At 55.4% G+C, this 11,159-nt stretch overlaps 1 protein-coding gene across 2 annotated transcripts in view; it reads right to left on the reverse strand.

The window, feature by feature from the left end:
* ENG (endoglin) overlaps nt 1-2,991 on the reverse strand; it is a 31,404-nt gene extending 28,413 nt beyond the window's left edge. For both annotated transcript variants that reach the window (XM_004757251.3, XM_004757250.3), the window contains exon 1: nt 2,558-2,991. In XM_004757251.3, the coding sequence (XP_004757308.2) occupies nt 2,558-2,624 (67 nt within the window). In that variant the 5' untranslated portion in view covers nt 2,625-2,991. The remainder of the gene's footprint in view (nt 1-2,557) is intronic.
* Nucleotides 2,992-11,159: the final 8,168 nt, after the last annotated feature.

Here is an 11,159-nt window from a genome sequence, read left to right on the forward strand (position 1 = left end):
ACGAGTTAGGGTTTTGAGAAATTCTGCCAAACTGCATTCCCAGAAGGCTGGACCCATTCTTAGATCTGTTTGGGACCCATTTCTCAGTCCTTTTTGAGGATGTGAGGGTCCCTCCTACCCCATCCCCTGGCGTGGAGATCTGAGTTCCACATTGCCTGCCTTCCACGAGCCTCAGTTTCCCAGACTATCAAAGAATTGGGCTGGATGGTTTGGAATGCCCTTGAACCCTATGATCACTGGGGTACTGGTACCAACTTCCAGGAGCAGATGAATAAATTATTAATTTTTCCAACTGGCTGTTAAACACAAACAGTATTAAAAACTAAATTTTGGGGAGCACCTGGGTGGCTCAGTCGGTTAAGCATCTGCTTAGGCTCGGGTCAAGACCCCAGGGTCCTGGGATTGAGCCCCATGTTGGGTTCCCTGCTCAGTGGGGAGTCTGCTTCTCCCTCTCCCTCTGCCCCTTCACCTGCTCATGATCTCTCTAACAAATAAATAACATCTCAAAAAAAAATTAAATCTGTGAGTGCTTGGCTGGCTCAGTGGAGCATAAGACTCTTAACCTTAAGGTTGTATGTTCGAGCCCCACATTGGGTGTACAGACTACTTAAAAATAACTTTTTTAAAAAAGATTTTATTTTTTTATTTGACAGAGAGAGACACAGTGAGAAAGGGAACACAAGCGGGGGGAGTGGGAGAGGGAGAAGCAGGCTTCCCGCTGAGCAGAGTGCCCGATGCAGGCCTCGATCCCAGGACCCTCGGATCATGACCTGAGCCGAAGGCAGATGCTCAACGACTGAGCCACCCAGACACCCTGATTAAAAATCTTAAAAAAAATTTAATTGTATAAGCTTAAAAAGAAATATTTTAAAAATGGTAATAAATATTCCAACTCATCACTTCCTAATTATTTTACTACACTTTACTATAATCTATGCTCTGGAGGTCAAATGTCTGTTGCGTCGATGTGGTAAAAAATATCGGACAAAGTGCGGGGGTCGCCGCATCCCTCCTGCAGTCTTGCTGAGGCGGTAGCTTGAAATCGACCATAGAGGAATATTCACACCCTGGACATTAACAAACACCATCCCCAGCGCCCTCCACCCCCTTGTTCATGATTTGCCAGCACCCCGCTGCCTTCCATCCTAGAAAAACAGGCCCTGAAGATCTACATGGATCTTTCTCGAATGATGAGAGGACAGTATTATCAAGCTAGCAACGTGGCAGCGGGGAGAGAAAGACAGGGTGGCCTAGAGGCCTATCGTGGAGCTCAGGTGGGTTTCTGTCTGGCCTGTGTGAACTTGGCAGGTCACGGCCTCCACTTCCTCTCCTGGAAAATGGGGAGATGGAGGCAGCCATCTTGCAGGGTTGCTGGGAGCTATATTGGGCGGGGGTGGTGGTGGTGCATACTTATTACACGTGGTTAGGAGCCACAAGTCTAAGGTCAAATCTGTGCTAGGTTATTTAGTGGCTGTGACAGTTTCCTGTGAGCCGTGAAGTAGGGGTTTAGAGACCAAAGGACTGGGGACTTTAAAATGCCACAAGGTGGGATCAGGTAAAAAGGTGGCCTCGGCTGTTCTCTTCCCACCGCCAACCCCAGATCCTTTAGGGAGTTTCTGGATATGCCGTGGGTGAAGGAGAGCCCATAGGACTGTCCTGTGGCTTCAGGTAGGTGAGGGGCGGACACGGCAAGGCTCAAATGAGTAGGATGGAGGTCTGGGTGTCCCCAGCTTCTCACAGCCTCTCTGGTCAGTGTCAGAAGGCCGCAGAGCCAGGACCGTCTAGAAAAGCCCCCAGGCTGAGCCGTCCCCACAGAACACTTAGTCTGGGCCTGTGTCCCCACCCTGCCGCATCTTGAGGAACAGAGGGTAAGTAGAGGCAGAGAGAGAGTGCTAAGTTCAAGAGTGTTCTGGGGGCCGCTCACAGACCCTGGGGTGGTGAGAGGCAGGACCTTAAAGCTGACCATAAAGCCGCAATAATAACACAGAATCCTCCAGCCTGCTCCGAGCTCTCTCTACAAGCACGCTGCCCCCTCCAACAGCCCCAGAGGAATTCTGTCCCCATCCCCACTTTGCTCAGCGGCCCGAAGGCCATCCCCCAACACCGCCAGGAAGCAGCCATGTGAGATTTGAACCAAGAGCCCTAGTGCTGACTGTGAATCCACACACCCTCCTCCCCACAGGTTCCTCAGATGGGACCCTTAAGGCTCAGAGAGGGCAAGAGACCCTCCCAGGGCTGCACAGCACTCTAGGACATGGGCTTCCTGGGGAGAAACTGGACAGAGCTAGGAGGGCAGACGCCAGAGGCCGGGGCTGAGGCAAATAACTCACACCCGTTTGCTTGAGACGGTTAGGGCTAAAAGTTCTTTGTCTTGTCAAACCGGGAGGGTTGGTCACCCTATGGTGTCCACACTGGGCTGTCCAGACCCCCTAGGACAGCCCCACTGGGCATAAGGTCAGGACCAGGTTAGAGGCCGGGGACACTTGGGGCCGAATCTCACCGCCGCTGCCGCCTGCCCCCCCCCCGCCCCCCGGCCCCAGGGTCCCTGGACACCTACTTGTGGGCCTGAGGCTGCAGACGGCCAGCAGCAGGGCAACGACCGGGGGCAGCGTGCGGCGGTCCATGCTGTCCACCAAGGGCTCTGTGCGCTGGGCCTTATCCGGTGTCCAGAGGCAGGGCTGCGGGCGGGCGTGGGGGCCGGCGTGGGCGCGAACAGGGACCCAAGGGGAACAGGCGGCCGGAGTGACGGCGTCCCTGCTCCAGCCTTCTGAGGTGGCGGCCGAGGGGTCAGGAGAAGTGGGCACAGGGGCGCAGGGCCGGGCCAGGGGTCGCTGGCCGAAGGGTGAGCGGGGAGGGGGTGCCGGGCTCCTGCGGATGGCGGCTGTGGCAGCAGTCCTGGCCGGGGGATGCGGATGGAGGCTGGGGTATGACCGGCAGCGGTGGGGAGCTCCTGGCTCATCCAGCCTGGCCCGGGGAAGGCAGGAAATGCGCTTCCTTAGAGAAGGGGCTGGCCCAGGCAGCCTGCCAGGCGGGGAGAGGAAGTGCCACGGCTTTGTCGCTGGGTGGGGGGCCCTGTGTGTGGGGGAAGCAGTTGGGTGGGAGGGCCCAGGCTCCAGGCTCGGCTCCCCACGCACCCCACTCTCCCATCCCACCCTCTCCAGGGCCAGCTGGTGAGGCTCATCCGGCAGCCCCCTGGGGGCAGCTGAAAACAATCACCCTAACAAGGAGCCCTTTTAGAGGCCCTGACCAAGGAGGCTCAGCTGGAGCTCATAGCCCCTTGAGCTCAGTTGTTCCCATTTTGCAGATGAGAAAACAGAGGCCTGGTGCAGACAGATAACTGGTCCCCAAAGATGGTGGAGTTGGGATTCGAACAGGTGTCATGGGGCACCAAAAGTGGCTTACGTAAGCCTGACACTGGCTCGTCATTCCTTGCTTTGCAGGCAGGGAAACTGAGGCCCGCGATAGGGAAAGAACACTCCCAAGTGGCAGCTGGGGCTGAGTTCTCAGGGCCCAGGGAGAGCAGGGGAACATCAGGCCTGCTTCCTCCATGGGTGGAAAATCCTCCAGGGAAAAAAGACAGCCCCAAATGAAAGCGGGACTCTCTAACGGTCTTTCCGAAGTCAGGTGGCCCTGGGTTCAAAGCCCTGCTCTCCTTGTTCTGAGCCACAAGTCCTCAAGCAAGGTTCCACAACATTCGGTCACCGTGTTTGTAAAGAGGGCACAATGGTGCCTTCCTGGCCAGGCTGCTGTGAGATCTGGGGAGGTCTGGGCACTATGGCGCTGAACTTGGCCCTGGCACAGGAAACCCTCCCACCATCAGTGCTCCCTCAGCCTGGGAGACAATGGCCGAACTGTCCCTTGTTCATTCTGCAAACAGTAAGTGCCAACTGTGTGCCCACCGTGGTGTTGGTCCCGAAGTAGCACCTAGAGTCAGGCCAAGGGAGCTCAGAGGAAGCAGCCTAAGCTGCCTGGCGTCTGAAGGACAGGGTGAGGTGGGGGACAGGCATAGAAGTGGGTAAAGAAGGTCCGTTGGACAGGGGACCAGCCCCAGCGAAGGTGGGGAGGCAGGAAGTCCGACCACTGTGGGACATGCAGGGGGTGTGCTGGGGACAAGAAGCCTGGCTCTGGAGGGACACCTAGAATGAAGGCCAGGGGCTATCATGGAGGGTTCTGGAGCAGAACTGGCTTTGAGAAGACAGATCATGTGATGTGCTGGTAGGACCCACAGACGGGATGGAGCCAGGAGGCCCTTCCCTTTATCCTTGTCCTGGGTCAGAGATGGAGTAATAGAGGCCCAGGGAGAGAGGAGAAGGCAGGAGCCCTGGGTGCCTCTGGAGGGAACGGAGGACAAGTATGTCTGTGTGTGCAGGAGCGGAGAAGGGGTGGGAAGGGCAGGCGTGGCTTCTTGGGTGGGGATTGGGGGAAGGTTCGCAGCCCAGCTCTGGAGCTGCCTGGCCAGGCATGCATGTGGGGTCAAGGGAGACCCCCTCCACCAAGAAGGAAGGCTGTGATGGGGAGGAGGGGGCCGTCGTGGGAGGAGTAGCCCCTCGGCCTGTTCCCATGGGCGCAGAGATGGGGAGGTGGGTGCCCCCAGTCTGAGGGCAGGGATGACGGAGGGGGCTGTGAGGCTTCCCCCAAGGCCCTCAGAACAGGGTCTGTACCCCAGGGATAGTTAATCCAGCCCCTGGGGCTGAACTCCCCAGTGCACCAGGCCCCGCCCTAGGCGGTCCCCTTATCAGCTCTGGATCCTCACAGCCACCCCTGGAGCCCAGTGATGTTAAACCATTTACAGAGGAGGAACCCAAGACTCCCTGAAGTTTATGTGACACCCCCTCCCCGCCCCCAGTGGGAAAGCAGAGACCTCAGGGCCGTGTGGCTCCAAGCTCCCCTCCTTTTCTGCTAACTGTGGAGAAGACCCATGTCACCGTGGCTGTGGGTGTCACAGGGTAAGGGGAATCCAGGGCCAGAGCAGGAACCCCATGGGAGGCTTGCCCCAAACTTCCTCCTTCCCACTTCCCCCCAGGCTGCACAATCCATCCCCAGGCACGTTCTAAACCAGACCCACTGGATTCTCTAGAAAGCAGGAGAAGCTACAGGCAGACCCATGGAAGAACTTTCAGGAAACTTCCAGGGGATAGAAAGACCTACAGGCAGTTGAAGGAGGGCCTGGAACCCTGACTCCGGAGACCTTGTGGCGGATGGAAGAGACTGGGACCCCCCAGCTGTGGAGACGAGGTCACCTGCCCCCGCCCCCGACACCCTAGCCTGTGTGAGTCTCTCCACTGACTAGACGCCCCTCGAGGGGGACTTTGACACGTCTGCACCGCTGCGGCCCCAGCACAGAACCAGGACGCTTCCCGCCTTAAGATCTATTTATTGAAAGCACGAAGTACCCAAGAAGATAAGGCAGGGGTGGGGGCCATGGAGGTCACAGGGCAACTGAGGTACAAAGAAGCAGGTCTTACTCCTCTTCCCCAGTAGAAGAGACCAGTTCTCCACTGGGTCGCCTGTCCCTGGGAAGCTTGATGGTCATATTGTCTCACAGCAGGGGACAGACCTTGGGTTAGCCATCTTCCATCTCCATCTCGATGGACACGTCTGCAGCGTCTCATCCCCCTCAACCCTTCAGCCCCCTCAGCCCTGCACAGATCACAGGGAGTTGGGGGGGGGAGGGGTTTCATTTCTCTGGGTCTTTCCCTGCAGAATCAGTGCAAATCAGTAGCCTCCCTCCACTGAAGGCCACAGTCCTGACCAGGCCCTCTCCGGGCCAAGGGTGGTCATGGCCCACACTGCTCTCCCTTGTGGTTTCCCCAACACTGCACCCCCCCCTTCGTCCACACCTGGGTAAACAGACCCTTCATTAAATTCTCAAATTATCCCAATGGAGCGTGCCATCTGTTTCCTGCTGGGGCTCTGACTGATACAGATGTTTTCAGGTGCCGCCTCGCCACACGCCAAGGAGACATGTGGCCAATGGCCAGGTCCCTGTGCCACGACCCCACAGTGGGCAGGTGCACAAATTCTGCTCCTTCCTCCTCCTGACTGGCTGGGAAGGCCAGGGCTGCAGGAAGGGACAGAGCACGTCTACCCTGGCCACTAGCCACAGGAGGAATTTTAGGCAGTCCCCGGGGAGCCCCCCAGGCGGCTGTCTGTCTCCAGCACCGGCCTGGAGCCAAGGGCTGCTGAGGACATCAGGGCCAAACCCACAAGGACAACGGAGAAAGTGGGTACATGGGGCCGAGAGCACGGCAGTGGGAGTCAGGGTATCCAGGCTCTGTCTCAGACAGCCTTAGGCAAGACCTTTCTACGTGCTGGATCTCATCTTTCTTCATCAGCACCATGGGAGGACAGCCTGCAGGCCTGGAGAAGCTTGAAGCCCAGGAAAAGAATCGGAATCACTTCACCATTGACAAGCTTGTCCAGCCCCGTGCCAGGTGCCAACTTACAGCCACCTACTGGGCTGAGACTGTCATGGGTCCATTTTACAGTGCAAGAAACTGAGACTCAAGGGTGCACGACAACAGGTCTGGGGAGAAGCAGAGGGTAATTCAGGTCTGGCCTGTATTTCCTCCTTTAGCTTCCAGAACATTCCGTGTTGTTGTTCTTCCCACCTCCCTGATCACCTTATCTGCCTCCTTACTCATTCCTCCTCATCCTCCCAGGCTTGACCCCTGGGCCTCTTCCCTTCTCTGTTTTCTCATACCCAGGTCAGGTTTTCGCAAACCTTTGGGATCATGACCTTGTGTCCCAGCATGAACCTGGGACTCAGGCTCAAACAATCACAGTGTTTTGTGAACACATATACCCTTACGATGTGTATCCATCTCGTCTCATTTCCTTTCAAATACGGATCACAAGCCGCTCTATCGGTTTCATCACCCACGGCGGGTCTCAGCCATAAAATATGATGCCTTAGCTCCCTGCTACTCCAAATGTGGTCTTAGCATCTCCCGAGAGCTTCTCTCCGGCCCTGCCCCAGACCTGCTGACTCAGAACCTGCATTTTATCAAGATCCCCAGGGCATCCGTGTGCACATTAATTTTGACAAGTGCTGTTCTGGGTGACCTCATCCAGACAAATGGCTTTAAGTGCCATCTATGGATACTGATGGCTCCCAGCTTTCTACTCTCCCCCTGATTCCAGGCTCCTGGGTGTAACATAAGCAGCTCAGGCTTCATGGGACCTGCACCACGTTCTGTCCCTTCTGTGCCAACTGCTCCCGCCTCAGGGTCTCCTTCTCAGACCGTGACAGATCCCTCCTCTCATCGCTCAAGCCTTGAGGTTGACCTTGACTCCCATAACCCCTCCTCCAATCTACACAGAATCTTGTCAGAGGCTTTCCCAGTTTTCCAGTGTTTGTGGGGTTCCCACCCACCGCCCAGCTACCACCCTGGTCACCAGCAGCACCCCCTAGAATATTGTGGTCACCTCCTTAGGGAGTTCCCTTGCTGCCACCCTTCTCCCAGCCCATTCGGCACACAGTAAAGGAGGGTGGCTGTTGAAGTTAAGCCAAGTTTCATCCCTCCTGCTCAGCACCTATCTTGGGTCAACGTCTTGTTCGGTATAAAAGCCAAAGCCCCTCAAATGGCCAGCGAGGCTTCCCCTGTCCCCTCTTCAACCTCGTCTTTTGCTCTACTCCCCACACTACAGCCACACTGGCCTCCTTGCTGTTCCTAGAATGTGCCAAGTCCAAACTCACCTCAGGGCCTTTGCACTTGCTATTCCCACTTCCTGAAACACTCTCCCCCTAGATAACCACAGGGCTTTAAGTCACCATGCAAAGTCACAGGGTCAGTGAGGACTTGGCTGACCATTGCATTTAAAATGGGCCCCTCCCCACACCACCAATTGGTCTCCATCTGACACATTCTATATAGTTTTGTTTTTTTTTTTTTGGTCTGTCTCCCTCTCTAGAACAGAAGTTCTATGAGGACAAAGATCCTGCTTTGCTGCCCCAACCCCATCACTTCAAACAGCACCTGGCCTGTGAGAGGTGTTTGAGAATTCGGTCAGTATAAATGTTAGCAGCTCAAGCTTGCACAGGTTGTGATTCTGAGGCCTCAGAGTGTGGGTGTTGGAGGCATGCTAAGCCAAGGACAGGGCCTCTGATGAGAGGGAATGATTCCCCAAGGGGGCCTGGTGGTCACCAGATCAGTGGTCCCGCCAGGCTCTGCTCTGTTCTAGAAGAGAGAAGTCCTTCAGAGTCTCCTTGTTCCCCAAGGACAGGTCTAGGTACCCGCCGCCTCCCAAACGTTGGCCTTTTTGCTGAAACCCACTCCCTAAGGTGCAAAGAACCCATGAGGACCACCCAGGAGACACAAGAATTCCACTGGGTTAGGATTCTAGAACCTCTATGTTGTAAGGCTCGAAGTTCATAGAAAGAAAGCTGAGGCCTGCAAAGGGGAGAGACTCGCCCAGCATTCCACGAACCATGGAGGGCAACAGTGGCAGGGAGACCCTGCACTAGAACCCTAGGAAGAGGGCAGAAGCTGGAGAGGGAGGTGAGGGTCTAGCCCGGTGCCCCTGCCTTGCTGTGTGGCCTGAGGCAAGTCACACAACCTCTCTGGGTCAGCTTTACCCGTGAGGAAGCCCTGTGCTCACAGTCTGCACATGCGCAGTAGGGCCCTGGCCCGCACCCCTCAGAAGCCCCCCCACTGCGGAGCCGCCAGGCCTTCCTGTTTACTCGAGGCCCCTCTCCAGGCTGGGAGGCGGCAGCCTTGGCCTCCTCTGCTCCCTGCTTCCTTCCTCTCCCACTTCAGCGCCTCCGGCCAGGCCCTCAGGGCCCTCGAGGCCAAGACTTAGGGGCGCAGTCCGTTGTCGGGGGTGCATCTGAGGCCACCACCCCCGCAGAGCACTCTCTCTCTCTCTGAGACCCTGAGGTCTCTGGCTGGTCAGAATGTTCCGGCAACTTTGGGATAAGCCTTTGCCTGGAGCATCGCTAGAGAGGTCAAGAGTGTGACAATTGCGATGGGCTCCTGCCTGGTCCCAATGCCACGCCCACCTCCCAGCCCACACGAGCGGAGGAGCAGGCGTTGGCTGACCCCAGAGACTCCCCCTCCTCCCCACTCCCAGAAGCCAGGCATCTGCTGAGCGGGCTCTCCCTGAGCTACCCAAAGTGTGGGCCGGGGACCAGCAGCCCAGCCTCGGCGGCCAGGGCAGCTCTGCTGAAGCAGCATCAGCTTTTTACGCAGGCCTTGCGTGCCCTGGTAGGCCGGACACGCCGCAGCTCTGGCCCCCTGCCTGGGTTTAAAGGCCTTCCTGAGCCTCACTTCTTAGGTGTTCTTGCCCCACAGGCTAAGCCTGAATCCATGAAGCCTTTACAAATAACTTCCAGTTCACAAGAAATTTAGAGACAGGAGCAAGTTGGACGACACCAGAAGGAAGCAAAGGGTGAATCTGGAAGTTTTCTGCAAGACAGCTGTCACAACAAAGATTCTAAGGTTGAAAGAGATCTGACAGATATCGCAACGGGGGGGTGGGGGGGTGGGGGGGTGGCGGCTATGATCCTGGGTTGTACCCTGATTTGAACAAAGACACATTTGGGGGACAATTGGGCAAAATTGCCTGTGGGCTGATTATTATAAATTATGAAATTAGTGTTTAACTTAGTGTTACAGAAACTCTGAGTTGTGGTTTTGAAGGAAGGTGTCCTTATTTCGTAGAATCCTACTTGAGGGGTGAAGTTTTTTTCTTCATATCTGTAATCTACTGTAAATACTTGGTCAAGACCAAAACAATAATGAAGGACATATAGGGAAATGACAGCAGTTACTAAATGTTGGCTGATGGGGGTTCATTCTATTATTTCCTCTAATTTCAGTTTGAAATTTTTCATTAAAGTTTAGGCTCTCATTAAAGAAACTTTCTTCTTGGGGCGCCTGGGTGGCTCAGTGGGTTAAGCCGCTGCCTTCGGCTCAGGTCATGATCTCAGGGTCCTGGGATCGAGTCCCACATCGGGCTCTCTGCTCAGCGGGGAGCCTGCTTCCTTCTCTCTCTCTCTGCCTGCCTCTCTGCCTACTTGTGATCTCTGTCTGTCACATAAATAAATAAAATCTTTAAAAAAAAAAAAAGAAACTTTCTTCTTTTATTTCTTTTTAAGTTGAGAGAGAGAGTATGGTGGGGGGAGTGGGGGGAATGTGGAGGGGCAGAGGGAGAGGGAAAGAGAGAGAGAATCCTCAAGCAGGCTCCCCACTGAGTGCTGAGCCTGAAGCAAGGCCCTGAGATCATGACTTGAGCCGAGATCAAGATTCAGATGCTTAACCCACTGAGCCACCCAGGTGGTCTGCCCCCCATCGCCCCAAGAAAAACAGTCTTTCCGAACCTCCCATTGCCCTTAGGGAAGAGACTAGATACTTGGGTCGGCACTCAAGGCCCCACAAATCTGGCCCCTTTAGGCTTGTCTCTTGTTCCTGCACCCCTCTCACCTGTATTCTATCCAACAGGCCTCTGAGGCTCTGCAGAGTTGTTCCCTCGACCCTTCCATGACCTCTGTCACGGTGAAGTGAACTCCTAGGCCCCCCTCCAGAGCTCCACCTCAAGGAACCAGCTGCACGAAGGAGACCCTCGAAGGAAGGTCTGTGATGGCAAGGATGGGGTGGAGGTTACTGGACCTTTTACATTTCTGTGTTTCAGTTGTTTTTTTGCTTTTTCAAGTTTCCAACTTGCTTATTTAAGTGGACAAGGTGATTCTGTGGCGAACAGGAGTTTGGGTCAGCCTTAGGTTCTCGTTAAACTGGGACACACCTGAAATGATGATGCTATAATTGAAAAAAAATAAGGATTATGAAGATACTCTTGTCAGGTGATTTCTCCCACTCTATGGTCTTTGGCGTGTCTTCCCTGCTTTTCCTCACGCTGGTCTGGACAACCCTGAGCTGGAAGGTGTGTGTGTGTGTGTGTGTGTGTGTGTGTGTGTGCGCACGCGCGCATTAGCCTGCTTGGACGGAGGTGACACAGAGACCCAGAGGTGGAAGGTCACAGAGCCATTGAGACTCCCCAGCACACCCCAGCTAGCCTGGGAAACAGAGACCAGGGGCAGAGGCCTTACCCGTGCACCCACCCAGCCCGCAAGGCTTATTCCCCCACGATGCCTGCCTTCTCCTGTCTCCCCCTGTGCTCTCACGTACTTGTTCTGTGTTCTTCTTTCAATAGACTCACTT

Source organism: Mustela putorius, unplaced genomic scaffold (genome assembly GCF_011764305.1).
Source record: "Mustela putorius furo isolate JIRA1106 unplaced genomic scaffold, ASM1176430v1.1 tig00000596_pilon_pilon_pilon, whole genome shotgun sequence".
NCBI lineage: Eukaryota > Metazoa > Chordata > Mammalia > Carnivora > Mustelidae > Mustela > Mustela putorius.